Source organism: Antechinus flavipes, chromosome 2 (genome assembly GCF_016432865.1).
Source record: "Antechinus flavipes isolate AdamAnt ecotype Samford, QLD, Australia chromosome 2, AdamAnt_v2, whole genome shotgun sequence".
Lineage (NCBI taxonomy): Eukaryota > Metazoa > Chordata > Mammalia > Dasyuromorphia > Dasyuridae > Antechinus > Antechinus flavipes.
The window spans coordinates 232,511,194-232,526,332 of NC_067399.1; the positions used below are offsets into that span (position 1 = coordinate 232,511,194).

General features: G+C 36.3%; 1 protein-coding gene across 1 annotated transcript; it reads left to right on the plus strand.

The window, feature by feature from the left end:
* The first annotated feature begins 423 nt into the window (after positions 1–423).
* On the plus strand, positions 424–14,051 carry OSER1 (oxidative stress responsive serine rich 1). Its single transcript, XM_051976515.1, has 4 exons — positions 424–596; positions 4,166–4,274; positions 10,184–10,297; positions 10,631–14,051. The coding sequence occupies exons 2-4, from the start codon at positions 4,198–4,200 to the stop codon at positions 11,325–11,327; spliced, it is 888 nt and encodes a 295-aa protein (XP_051832475.1). The 5' UTR covers positions 424–596; positions 4,166–4,197; the 3' UTR covers positions 11,328–14,051.
* The last annotated feature ends 1,088 nt before the right edge of the window (positions 14,052–15,139 follow it).

Genomic DNA, 15,139 nt, shown 5'->3' on the forward strand with positions numbered 1-15,139 from the left:
TAGAAACTCAGCTTTTAATCGTCCCGCCCTCCTCATGGCCATGATGGACAAGTTGGAGTCTCGTTGCCACAGTGATCCCAGGTAGAGGCACTAAATCCGAGTTTAGTCGCCATGGAGACTACAGGAATAGAGGGTTGGGAGGCGGGGAAAGTGATTCTCTTTGTGAGAAAGAAGCAAGGGAAAGACAAGTCTCCAAAGTCGCCTCTCTTTAATTAAAAAAGAAAAAAGAAAAAAAAAAAAGGCGTAAGAGAGAGAAAACTACAAGAGATGAAGGGGGAGGGGGAAAGAAAAAGAATAACAGGAAATGATGTCATCCGCACGTGCTTCTAAAGTACGCTTGCGCGTTGGTTCTTGATTTTCCTTCCCCCTCCTTCACTCCCCCTTCCCCTGTCGGCCGCGCGCTGCCTAGTCACGAGGGTGGAACGAGCAGGAGCGGAGGCGGGGCTGCGGTCCCTGCGACGCAAGCGCAGTGGGAGAGTACAGTGGCGCTGGGCGCCTCTCACACCGCTCTGGATCCGGGTCTCTCCGGGCCCCGGGTCGGGGGGAAGAGCGGAGCCGACTGGACCGGGTCGAGCAACCGCCTCTGCCTCTGGGAGGTGAGTGTCTGACTGGGCAGGTCCCTGGTGGTCTCTGTCTGACCTTGTCCCACCGTAGCCTGCGATGGCCCCCGGGCCGGGCCTGGCCCTCCGGCCGACAGGGCTGTCGTCTTCTAGTCTGCCTGTAGTCTTCTAGTCTGCCTGTCGGAGCCGTCTCCCCGCGCTTCCTGGGCGGCCCCTCGACTGAGCTCGGGCCACTCTGTCTGGCCAGGAGCCGGGGGGCATTTGTGACAGCCCGCCGGGCTTTCCGGCCCCGGCGCGTCCCCCATCCTCTCCCTTTCCCGCCCGTCGCTTCTATCCCCGGGTTCTGCCCGGTCCCGCCCCTCTTCACGGCCGCGGTTGGCAACCAGCTTCCCCTTGGCGGTGGCTGCCCTTTGCCCCTTCCCGCCCTTTCTCTCGGCCGCTCCGGGCCCATCTCTCCTCCGTTCCGCCTGCCACAGCCCCTGCCATACTCCGGCTCTCGGGCGTCTGGATTGGGAAGGGGGCGGCGGCAGCAGGGGCGCCCAGGCCCTGGGTCATTTTCAGACATTCTGGGCAAAGGCCGAGGGGCCAAGGGCTGTGCCGTGCTCATCCGACCCCGGACCTGTTGCAAGTTCCCGAGGTTGGGAGAATTGCCTTCTTTCTGACATGCAAAATGTGGCATTTTATCTTCCCGGGCTGTTTATTTCCACATTGTGCCCCGGAGTGAAGGGGGATTTGCTGGGGTGGCTTGCAGTCTTTACGCTCTGTGTTTCCCAGGTTCTGGAAAAGCATCTAAATTTGTAATAGGGGAATTCCCGTCTGTAACGAGGCCCTGGTGCTGGTGGATTCGCTGCTTGTTTGTTGTGAGTAGGAAAGACGCAGAGTACCACAGTTATCAGTATCTCTTCAAAGAAAAGGAAATTAGGACTTTACCTTTCCTACTGAGGAACATAACGACTCTTGGACTCACCATAGTCTGGTTAGCACTGTCATTGTAGGGGGAAAAAAGATGGTTTGAATTCCTAACCTTTTGCGCCACTATTCCCTCATCTGTGAAGTGAAAGAATTGATTAAATGACAGATGACTTCCAAGGACCCTTCCAGGTCCAAATCCTATAATTTTTGGAAAGATGGGAGTATTATGTGTGAAATTGTTGAATTGACACAGTTCTGAATTAATTTAGGATTCCCACGGATCTGGTTAATTTAAAAGTAATGTTTGTGCTTTAAAAATAGCAACAGTATCATAAAATTTAGATTCTAGGGAATTTAATTGCTAATTGTGGAGAATTTGGAGCAACCCATACTACAAATTAATCCCATCTTTATCCTTAAAGTTAACTTGTACAACTCTTAAGAAACTGTTTATGTAAGAAACTATATACACTGTAATAAAGCCTTTACAACTATGACATACTTTAATCTATCATCAGTCAGTAAGTTTTTATCAAATGCCAGGCTTTGTACTAAATGCTGGGGATACAAAGAAAATCAAAAAATCATGTCTGTCCTCAAGGAGCTTAGAGTCAAATGGAAGAGACAGTTTATAGACAACCATGTACAAACAGGCTGTATGCAGGATAAATTGGAGGTAATCTTACAAGGAAGGCAGTGGAGTTAAGGGGGATTAACCCCCTAGTGTAAAAGTTAACTCCTTTGAGCTAAAAAAGAAAAAAAGAAACCGCATGAGGAAAATGCTAAACATTGGAAAATTGTTGAAGTACTTGTTTTAAGTTCTTGGGATCAGTAGGAACTGTTTTGTTAGAACAGAAATTTAAGTCTGTCAGCTTTTGAAAAAAAGAATTCTTAAAAAAAAATAATCAGCATACACAAATGCAGTCAATAGTTAAGCTCCATGTCTAGTTTGGGTATGAATCAGAAGTTTTATCAATATTTATGGTTTAGAGTTCTAGAACTGGGAAGGAAGTGAAGGAAATCTTTGAAGTTTATTTTGTGTAGTATTAAATTAGAAGCTTTAGAGACCAGGAACATAGTTTTTCACTTAATTTATGTGTGTGTGTGTCTCTACTGACATAATGCTTTATGCAGATCACTCATTATAACAGATGGTGGATTTGGAGTTAAGAAAAACTAGTGGGTTTTTGTTTTTGTATTTTTATGAGCATCTATAATGTGCATATAACTTCTAGCTGCTGTGGAGCTGAAGTGTGATTGGGGCTGAGCTAGATTAAAGTTTTATTGGAAAATATTTAACAAAATAAGCAAAAATATAATGGGACATAGATAATGTTTATGTGTGGTGTTCTAAATCAATATGTGATCTACAGGTATTCTTATGTAAGAATACAGTAGTAGTAAAAGGTCCTGCCCTCTGGAAAAGCTTTAAACAAAAATTGTTAATTTATGCATTTGAGTAGCTCTGCTGTATGTCTAGAATTTAAAGGACTGATAATGTACTGAGTAGAATAAGATTGTGTCTCTATGTCTGTAAACTTGGGGGCGGTGATTTGGAGTTGATGGAGAATATATTTAAATCTTTGTATTAGGATCTTGAGATGAAATCTGCTGATTGAGCACATTTTCACTGTCTGAAATGCCAATGAGAATGGAAATTTAAAAATAAATATAAGTTAATACTGTCTTTTCTAGAGCAATTTAGTTTCCATGCAATTTATTTTGCATGGCCATTATTTGATTCTACCTCTTTATATGGAAACATATCAAATATATTATGATACTTCATAATTACATCAAACTGAGAAGTGAGCACATATAAAATTAGAAGAACCACCGGGGAAGTTGGTGGAGTGGTGGGAAATGGTATGAGAATAGAAAGGGGAATAATATGAAGAAACAGGTAAATAGAATTATTTTTTCAAGAATATCCTGTTTTGTGTGTGTGTGTATGTGTGTGTGTATGGTATTATTCTTTGAAAGAAGATATTAATTTGCCTATTTTTGTAATACAGAATTTCACATTAATTTACAAATATATTGTATAGGTCGAACCCTTGTTAAGTGACTTTTACATTTTTCATATTTTTACTACTTTTTTACACATTGAAATCAAGAAGTTCCTTTTATGTACTTCTAGCTTGGAAGACTTCGTCAGTCATATTGGTTCTACATGGAATACATCTGTAATCAAGGAACTAATTTTTTTTTTCAATCTACCTGCTTTAATCTTGGCTTAATGATACCTTATTTAATTAAACCATTAATGTGTAGGTTAGGAAGTATTTAAGTGGATACTTCAGGAGGAGAATAGTATATGTATCATAGGGTTTTATTGAGCTGGGGTTAAGTGTTAAGACCAGCAAGAAACTCGGTAGCATTTCTAAGAATAAGTGTTCTAGTTTGCAATTCAGGCTTCGGCCTGCTCTTTCTCTCTCTCAAGCCCAGTGTTAGGACATTAACATCAAATTGATTTCAGTTAAGAAAATAGCATGTTTTATATTTTAAATGTTTCACTTTTGATTCCCTCCAGCTATCTCTCACTATTATGACATGAAATTCCCTTTCAAAAATACTTTTCTTCAAACTGGAATTTACCCCTGAGAAATGCCAATTAATATGGAAATATGATCTTAAGAATCTATATCCTTTCTTAAATTAATTTTTTTAAATTTTATTTTCAACATTAACAGACAACGGCCATAACGGTGAAGCAACTTCCACAATGAAATCTGAAGCCAAGGATGGAGAAGAAGAGAGTCTGCAGACTGCTTTCAAGAAGTTAAGGGTGGATGCAGCAGGGTAAATATGATATGACATTTGGAAATTTTTCATTGTATTTAAATAATATCTTTTGTTAGTTGAATTTCTATCCCCTATGTAATATCTCAAATATTAAGAAATCAATGCACATTTTCTCATGATGCAATATCTCACCAAAGTCTGCCTACAAAATTTCACCTTTCAGGTAGTAAAAATTATTTGATTTGCCTGTCCTTGTCCTCTTATTCCCATTAAATCTGAAAGGTAGCATGCTATTCTTTAAAACACTTAAGAGTATTTTGGTTGTCTTTCACTGTGAGTAGCTTTATATTGTGCTAGGGGATTTTTTTAAATTGGAAATTATTAGATAAAATCTCAGCAATTTCCAGGATGAATTTAACTTATATGTCTCAAAGGAATCATAGGATCTTTCATAAAACTGAATCTTTAAAGACTATAGATTTTGTGGATCTCTATTGCTGAACTGATCACTATGGAAACCTATTCAGTAGGGTCCTGTCACTGAGATCAATAATCTTGGACCCTCTGGTCAGAGTAATTAGTGCACCTGCAGACCAGCTGCTCACTGAATCTTAATATCGTGACCTTTTTAAAATGTCATGTGTATTTTTATTCTCCACTCAAATAAAAAGAATTCCCAAATTTTTATTAGTAATTAGGATTTTTCTTTTGATTTTGAGGCTTCCTCTTTGGAAGTGCAAAACAAGAGCACCCAGCAACAGGTATGTGTATATATAAAATGTATTGTTAGTGTTGCTTATGGTTTAGTTAATTTTCCTAGTATGACAATTTCATGACAGATGTTTGCTTCAAAAGCATTCAGTTTTCACTTCCATGATAATCCAAATAAGGACTGGTTTATAGTTTTATTACTGTTTTGGCATTTTGTTAGCAGCAGAGAGAAATGAGGGAAATAGCATTTGTTCCCAGATATGGTTTGATTTTAATAAAAGCAAGGAAATAGACATTTTTGAAATTCTGCACTCACAATAAGTGTTCTTAGATGTATTCCTGTAGAGAAAAGTGGAAATCACAAGGCAATTTCAATGCATTTGAGATGGAAAATGCCATCCAAATCCAGAGAGAGAACTATGGAGATTGAATAGTCAAAGCACAGTATTTTCACCTTTTGTTGTTGTTGCTTGTTTGCTTGGTTTTTTTTTCTCTTGTTTTTTTTTTTCCTTTTGATCTGATTTTTCTTGTACAACATAACAAATATGGAAATATGTTTTTATTAAAAGTAGAAATCAGAATATGGATATAAAGTTCTCAGTAATGTGAATCTATATAAACATCTCTATGATTATAAACAATGTTCTGGAAAACAGATCAATTTATTAACTAATTTAGAGGCTATCCTTGGTGTATTATCAGATCTATAAAGTAGTTAACATCTTTATACTTCTTTTTGGTATGTAAGCTAAGCTTGTCTGAAGGTAGTAAGCTCATTTATGTGACAACTATTTGGACTGATTAAAATCTAAAATCAGAAAAAAATTGAGTCCACACAAGAAGATTCATATTCAGAAATCTTTAGATCTTCATGAAACAAAATCTAATAAGCCTATGTCATTTCCCCATAACTCTTAAATTATACTTCTATGACAGTTTTTCCCTTCTATTGAGTTATCATATATGAAAGGCAATGAAATGTTCTTATGTATAGGGAATCATTTTTATAGGCTTTAAGAAACGGAAAATATTAAAGCAGTCTGCTTTTGTGACTCCTCTCTTTCACTGCCAACAGTTCATTTGAAATCCTTAAAAATACTGATAAAATAATAATATTCATTATATGGTACAAGATTTCATTTCTATGTTTGTAGGAAAGGGAGAAAGGCAAGCATGTAAAAGAGAATATTAAATAGTACAAAGAATGAGTCATTACAATGACTAAGCAGAGTGAGAATACTAGCAATTCCCAGTCTCTTATATCATTATTCATAATGTTCAGAAACTGAGGCATTATATATTTATAAAAAAAGTATGGGTCCAGAAGATGTACGTTAAAATTCCAACTCTGTTGAATGATTATAACAAATAATTTAAACAAACCCCTTTGAGCTTCAGTTTCCTTTTAAATCTCATCTTAAAATAAATCTTGAAATAAGATTGATAATGCTTGTATTACCTTCCTCACAAGATTGTTATAAGAAAAGTGTTTTGTAAGTTCTAAAGTACTATGTAAGGGAGCAAGCTATTATAAAGAAAAATCTGTGGGATTCATTAACTAGTGCCAACTGATGCTTATAAATCTAAGAAATATTTAAATTATGTGATACTTTCTAATAGATTGTTTTGATTTGTGATGGCAATCTCTTTTATCTGGTCTAGTATCTTATGAATATTTTTTATTACAAGCATAGGGCAATTATTATTTTAACAGTTCTTTTCCTAAATGTGAGATTCTGGTATGAAATTAATGAGTCAGCATATTACTTGGAGAATTGAACTATATAAACATCAACATTCGTACTGTAAATGAAACTAGTAGATATAAAGAAATTAGACCTAAATGAAAAGACAACTTAGAGCTTTTTCTTGAAAAGGCAGATAAAGAAGTTGGTTTTAGCTTGTGCCTAAAGAAAACAAGAAACATCATTTTATGGCACATTTGATCATCTTGCCTTTCAGTGCTCATGATGAATGTAATTAAAAAGACCATTGTGAAAGTAATTGCAGCCTATCCTTCAATATAAACTGAGGAAATTGAGAAATTCTCTGCAGAACCCATTAATATAACTAATGATTTTAATGTAAAGTTACATATGGAAAAGATAGTGAGAAATATTATGAGAAAATATGATTCATTTTTAAGGAATAAGGCAGGATATACATGCCCTCAATCAGAAATCTTATGCCTACATATTATGTATATTTAAATATACATATTTCTTTTAAAGAGAACATTGGAGAGCTCAGAAGATCCCAAGAAATAAAATCGACTATATCTTAAGATAGGAAAAACACAATCAGATGTTTCTCTGCAGCCAAAATATCAGTTTATTAGAACAGAGATGAAATACGATGAAATGATATGAAATTCGATACAAATCTGAATAAAAGATAAAAATGTGCAGTTATGTGACACAGTCAAATGATTTAGTGAAACTAGGAAAAGTGATGCAGTTTATCATTTTTTTTGGAAATTTCCAAAAATATACAGAAGTCTCCTCAGCCAGCAAACACTTTTATCTTCTTAGCAAGTAGACACAGATGACAGTCAGAGGAAACAGTAGTTTAGAATATAAATTAATTTATAAAACCTCATGAAGGAGCTCAGTGGGAATTTGAACAATATCACCTCATTAAATGGCATGAACTGGTACAAAGAAAGAAAACTTTTCAGAAAACTTAGCCTGAGACCCATTCAAGGAAGATCATTACTAGGCATTTAAAAATGAAATTTGAAGGAAGAAGCAGGGGAAAAATGGAGCAAGTCTGTCAGCATTTCGACCATAAGCAGTTTTCTTCATCTTTGAAAATGGAACCCCACCAAATTTGGACTCAGCATCTGAACTTCCAGTTTGCTAAATGAGAATGTGAAAATGACATTAAGGAAAATCTTATGCATTTGGAGCAGATAGTGTAAATTGAGGAAGTCTGTATTGAATTCAATATAATTTTGAGGGTAAGGAGGGATTGGCCCCAACCTGACTGAAAAGAATGGAAGATATATGTTTAGGGGGAAAAAAACCACATCTTCCATTATGATCAGAAAAAGCACTTGACCCTTTGCCAAACCCTTTGCCTAGTTTATCAGTTCTCTACAGTCTTTGAAAATAATTTGTATGTTTATTGAAGTTATATCTTTGATGAAAATAGGAGATTGTAACAGACTGGGTTTGATGAATGATATTTATATCTTATAGTCACATAATTGAGTGAAAACCTTTGACACATATAAATAAGATCCTATTGTGTATCTCAGTTTATTTCTAAAAGTCATTTGACTTGGTAAAGCAGAACACTTAAAGATTCTTCTTCAACAAAGTATTTCTTATGCACTTATTAGGCTCATATAAGATACTTTGATAAGAACAAAGATAATTTTGATGAGTGCTTTATTGATGATCAATATAAAACATGGAACAAATAGGAAAGAATCGACGACATATCATAAATAAAGGGAGTCTACAAATGATGTTTTTCCAGAGGACTCTTATTTGTGGATTTTGTGCTGATCTTAGCAAGTCTTAAGATTATCACAAATATTTCTAAATCTAAAAGTTATCATTAAAGGGCTTTGTTTTAATACATACACATAGGAAAAACAGATGCACAAAGATGACAACTATATTGATCAGAAGCGTCAAACTTGCTGTTCAAATTCCCTGAAGAAGATTGAAATGTAATCAGGAAATGTGTAACAAAATAAATAAAAAATACAATACATGTAATGTGTAACAAAATAAATAAAAAATACAATAGTGTTAATTTGAGGTTTTTCGAGTTAATATGCAACTCACAAGAATCTTTTTTGAGTTTGACATCAATGATCTAAAGTAGATAGTGAGATGGAAAAGCCCATTGAAGTTTTCTAGTAGTATCTAAGTCTTGAATAGATATTATTGAGGGATGATGAGCTAGACTCAGAATTGAGTAGGAGAAAAAGTAAATTAAATTGCATTTGAGTATTCTGTACTATGCTTTCAGCAATCCCAAGCTTTCCCCAAAATCAGAAATCCATCTTTTTAACACTAGGTTTTCTGGTACTTTTTTAGTTCATATCATGGCACATCACATTACCCGAAGAAATCAAAATTTTAGGTGACACAGAGGAAGTGGAAGAGGTTACACTATACATAAGTAATTTGTAATAGTGCCAAGGATGACTTGAATGTAAAATATAGCATTAAAATGTTTTATAGATATATGTTTGGAAAAAGAGCCTGACTGGTCATTTATTGAGAATGAAGGTGAGTAACTGGATAATCTGAGTTGCACTGAACACCCATAATGCTTAAGACCTAGAGTAAGACCTCTGGTTTGGTGACTAGACCACCAATGGATTAGAAGCCATGGACCTATTGCAATGTACCCTATTGAAGAAGGTATTCTCAGATAAAATCATAGATCTATTAAAATGTAATGTCTCTTTTTGGAGAAATTGGTGACCATAAAACATCATATCTTTTTTAAATGGATCTGATTTAGTCCTGAATTCTATGGTGAGAATAAATGTGCATATTTTCCAGATTATGTTATTAAGAAAAAATTGGTTTTTAAAAAATTTTAATGAAAGTTGGAGATTTGGAACTAGAACATAATCCAATTTGGATTAAGTTTTTCAGAAGCTTAATAATTATATTGAAAAGTCTGGCTTACCAACAAAAGATGTTCAGTGTCATTTACATTCTGTCCACCCCCCATGAAGAATGATCTGCCCCAGATAAACAATCTAAAAGCCTATTAATAGTCCAGTGATGGTTATATTTAGGACTTAATACTTTGATTTATGGCTTTGAAAACTGAGGGCCTTTGGGAAGCCACTTTTTTGGGGGAACCAGGGCATAAGAGAGAATTTCTGTACAAAGTTTTTTTTGGTAAGTATAAACTAGAAGCAGAGATTTTGGGAGAGGATGAGCAGGGCAGAATTGACTACTGTCAAAGGAATTAGATTGTCATGTTAATCAGCTATATAAGTTTCATAAAAATTATGCCACACAAATTACTCCATTGGAGAATTTTTGTCTTATTCTTTCATAAAAGCTGGGAAAACATCATAGTAAGAATAGAGAAAAAGTTTCCTAAAGCTCTATGTCAAGGACTGTGCTAGTATCTGTATGTTCTTTATTTGGCTAGAGATTTTTGATGGTAGAACATTTTAAATAGCACAGGACAAGAGATCAAACTCTCTCGGAAACACTTGAAAACTCAATTTAGAGATGTCTGTAGTGACCATGATCTTTTTCTTCATCTTTTAGATCCATAGCTTCTCTTTCTGTTGGAGAGGGAGCAAGTATCAGAGCATCAGTTAGGACAGCTACAGATGAGACCAAAACTAAAACCATATGTGCATCTAAAGACAGTTGGCACAGGTAAGAATATTTTTTGCAAATTCCTTTTAGTCAAAGCTAACTTCATTAAACCTAAGAGAGATAGTACTATGTTTTCCCCAGGAAAGTTGAAACTTTTGTTATAAAAATGCAAAGGTAATTAAAAACCTGTTTAAAGCAATTACAGTTGCAGTTTACTTAAGTGATAATATGTGCTACTGTACTGATTAGATTTATGGACTTAACTGCATTGATGACAATATTATATTGTTTACCTCCTTAGTTAAGTATAGTAAAAAATAGAACAGAAAGTCATTGACTTCTCTAATTTTTGTATTTCATCTAAATATTATGTTTTGTGCTTTTTCCATTCAGTTCTACAAGAAAGGCTTCACGAGGAGCAGTTAGAACCCAGCGTCGCCGGCGTTCCAAGTCTCCAGTCCTTCATCCTCCAAAGTTCATTCATTGCAGTGCAAAGGCTGTGTCTTCCACCAGTCAGCTCAGACACAAAAGCCAAACTGACTGTCCTGACAGCAATAGCCACCTAGGGATTCTACCTGCTAACGAGTTCAGTGCAAGGGAATGCTCTATTTCTTCTCTTAGTGAGGCTAATCACACAAGAGCTGTGAAAGAGCCCTTGGGGGCTACAGTTCCTGATGGTGCATCAGAAGGCAAAGCAGAAGAAGATCCCCCTGATGCTGCCCTGGCCTCCCAAGCAAGTCTCAAGGCCAGTGAGCTCTCTGACTTTCAATCAGTGTCCAGGCTAAGCCTGGGCAAGCCATGTGCATGTGTAGGCAAGGAGTGCCAGTGTAAGAGGTGGCAAGATATGGAAGTGTACTCCTTCTCAGGCTTGCAGAATGTCCCTCCCTTGGCACCAGAACGAAGATCCACCCTCGAGGACTACTCGCAGTCTTTCCATACCAGAACTCCATCTGGCTCGCCCCGCTCTTGTTCTGAGCAAGCTAGGGCCTATGTGGATGATGTAACTATTGAAGATCTTTCAGGCTACATGGAATATTACTTGTATATTCCCAAGAAAATGTCCCATATGGCAGAAATGATGTACACCTGATAGCAATAAGCAAAATCACATGCTTTAAAACCAATGAAGGGTTGGAAAAGTGACTTAGTTACTGGCAGACCGCTCAGCCACTCTGTGTGAGAAGATACCTTCCTCTGCTCACTGTGCTTGCAATAAAAACATTTCTTTGCATCTCAATTAATTTTCATTCTTTAAACTAGTTTCCCTTCTCTCCATCTTCTTTGTTCCAAAAGAAATCCTGGACAAACCAAAAAATCCCTTTCATTTTGAAACATCCTAAGATGGATCATAGGATTTAAAACTGAAAGGGACCTTAGAGCACTAAAGAATCCAACCCTGCTTTTCTCAACCCCAGTTTTATAGAGGAGGAAACTGAGGTGCATGAAAGCTAACAGATTTTCAGTTTAATTCAACAAGCATTTAAGTGCCTACTCTGTGCAAGGAATCGTGCTATGTAGAACAAGATAAAATGGAAAATTTGTCTTTGCCCTCAAGGAGCTTCCTTGTGTTAAAGTATAGATATGTAAACAGTTAAGTAAAGCACACAGTATAATTTGAGGAGGGAGAGAGCATCAACAGTAAGAGGACTCAAAAAAGCTGCTTTTAAAAGGTGGTACCTGAACTTTAAAGGAAACTGGATTCTAAGGCTTGTCCAAGGTTACACAGTGACAACTGGGATATATAAATCTAGATCTTTTGACTCCAAATCAATGAAGAGGCCACTCTCACAAAATTATTGGTGGGTGAATTTTTAAAAGGAATGCTTTCCTAAATTTAGGCACTCTCTTTGAGACCTGCTAAGTAACAGATAACTTGGGAAAATCCAAATGGGTTTTATAAATTATTTGAATGATTTTTATGCCATAGTTAATGACCCAAAGAATTCTTCAAAGATTGAAAAGCCTTAAAATGGATTTACTGTTCCTGATTTAATTCAGTACAAGTTTTTATGATTCCAGAGTTAATCTGTTGGTGTAAGGCCATAGAATTGTGATTCACTAAGTAATAAAATAATTTAGTCAATATTCACTGAATCTTACCACAAGTTAGGTGTTTTATATTTGGTGGTGAAATGTAATTATAGGCCTCAGAAATGGATGATTTTGTTGGTAGGTGAGAGGCCCCAAGTTTATTTGAATGAACCCACTTGCCCTTTGTTTAAATTAACTCTGCTGAGTCATTCATTTTGTATGAATACAGTGAAATTAACAGTCTGGGTGCTTTGTCCCACCAGATCACTGCAATTAGAACACAGGAGTAAGGTGGCCTACTCTTTTATTGGAGTACTTAAAACTAAAGTGGAGATGATTTTTTAGAAGTAACCAGGGGCTGTTAGATTCTTCATGGTTATGTCCCTACAAACTTCCGGGTGCTATTGTTTGGCAACCTCCTAAGCAACCCAAACTCCTTAGCTTCAGTATTGATACTAGAGAGGGGCAAAGCAGACAGCTCTGAGTAATCTGGCTTAAAATGGTCTACATCTTTTAGTTACTTTTTAAAATTTAAAAAAAGAAAGGTTTTTTCTTTTTTAAAAAATAATATTCAATTGCAAATGTTGGAACAATTTATAGGGAAAAGTAGAAAAGGGTAGTCAGTTGTCCTGTTGGAAACATAAAATGATGTAAGGACTGTAAATTGTAAATATTTTTCTGGTGAAGAAATCTAGTTTTTGATAGGGATTTAGATAGATTTGTGGGTAATAAAATACATAATTAAAATTACATGCTTCTCAATGGACATGGATATCTAACGGTGATGATTGTCTTCTACAATGTAGAGGAGGTTAATTTGACCTTTTTAAAAGTCCCTTCCAGCTCTGAATCCTATGATCTATTTTTCTATAATGGCCCCTTGAGAGATTCAGTTTTGGGAAAACTTTCTTTACTAAAATGTTGGAATCAGTAATGTTTCTAGCAAACAAATCCTGTTTTAAGATACCTGGGATTCCTATATACAGTCCTCTGGATACTGCTTTTTGTTTGCCTACATTACATTCAATCTTCCTTTTCCCATTGTGTATTCTACATGAAATAATCAGGCTGTAGGAATTTAAAGGAAATGCGCTGAGGGAGGTATATGACTTCTTTCAAGTATAGAGTTATTCTGCTATGAATGGAACATCTGAATTAGAGGAAAGCAGAGTTGGGCTGTTGCCTTGAAAATAGGCAAATTTCATTGCAGTTTAAATTCTACCATTTCCTTTTCTGCTTGTAGCAGATTACTAAAATTCAAAAAATTTCCAAAATGGTTCAATCCAGTTTCATAAATATTTCCTGGAGACAAGGGAAAAAAAAAAAAAAAAAAAAAAAAAAAAGGCTTGTTCTGCTTTGTAATACATCTGGCCAGGTGAGGTCGCCCTTTCTTCATAAAAAATCCAGCAATAACTACTGTGGAGATGCCCCGAGAGAGCATTAGCCCCAAAGTGGTTGATTGCTCATCCATTTAACTATATTTTCATTCGTGCGAAATGGAAATAGGTGGCATAAACATAGGCTAGGGAATCTCTACCAAATTTGTAAAATCATTTACTTAGAGCAAAGCTCTAAGAAATTAGAGAGCTTTTACCAGTTAGAAGTTTTGTTAAAGAGGAAGAAGTACAATTATGTACTAATATTGAAGGAGGTGGGCAGGGGAAGGGAACAATAGCTAAGTAACATTTATGGGAGATCCTTTTCACTTGCTCACTATTTTGTTTGGCATGATCGCTTCTTAAAGTGTGAAAATTGCCTCCTGAATAAACAGATTTGAAAGGGACTTTTGGTGAAGCTGTTTTGTTTTTGTAATCTTTCCAAGGAGTTTTGCCTTTGATGAAAAGTGCCTATATTTGGAGCAGGTAGGTGGCACAGTGAATAGAGTACCAGCCCTGAAGTCAGGAGGACCTGAGTTCAAATCTGGTCTCGCATACTTAACACTTTCTAGCTGTGTGACCCTGGGCAAGTCACTGGACTCCAATTGCCTCAGCTAAAAAAGAAAAGTGCTTATATTTGTGTAAGTAGAATTTTTCTTCTATTTTGGATTAGCTGATAATTTGCTCTAAATCAAGAAGATTATAAGGTCATGTAGATGATTCAGTTTACTTTGGGAGATAGGATGATATTCCAGAGAAGAGCTCTCCTCCCCAACTGACAAGTTACTACTTTTGAGCCAAAGTACATGTGAGTTCCGAAAGGACCCAGAAGCTGTCCTAGCAGGCCTCTATTGGTGCAGTGTTGAGGAATTCTTATTAATCCACTAGTCCAAGCAAAATAACAATCTAGTCAGAAGACGAGTCAAGCTATGTAAGAGCTATGATGTTTTTCATTGTTGGCTTTTTCCCTTATCAGATTTCGATCCAGCAGTTATTAGTAAGGGAGCATGATAGGTCCAGAGTGAAAGGATCATGGATTTAAAACTGAAAGGACCTTAAATTTTATTTAATCTAACTCTCAGTCCCATCCTTTTTTAATAAGATGAAGAAATTGGGGTCCAGAGAAGTTAGATTACTTGCCCAGACTTAAATCCATGGTTCATTCCACAATATATTCCCTGCAGAAGTGATTTGGATGCAAATTACAAGTTCCTTAAAACTAAATCACTGCTTTGGGGGGAGCATTTTTCAGAAGCCATTTTTTAAATGGGGAAGAAGAAAAAGTAAATGTTGATCATTGAATCAAAGTATGAGGCTCTACAGTGAAGACATGAAATAACACTGGAGAAAAGTTGAGTCAGATAATAGGCAGCAAAATGTAAGTTAAGAATTGAAAACTGGGTTCCCTTTAGCCATATGACTGGGAAAATGTCATTTAGTCTCTCTGGGTCTCATTCTCATCTATATTTATAAAATGAGAATTCAATCAGATATT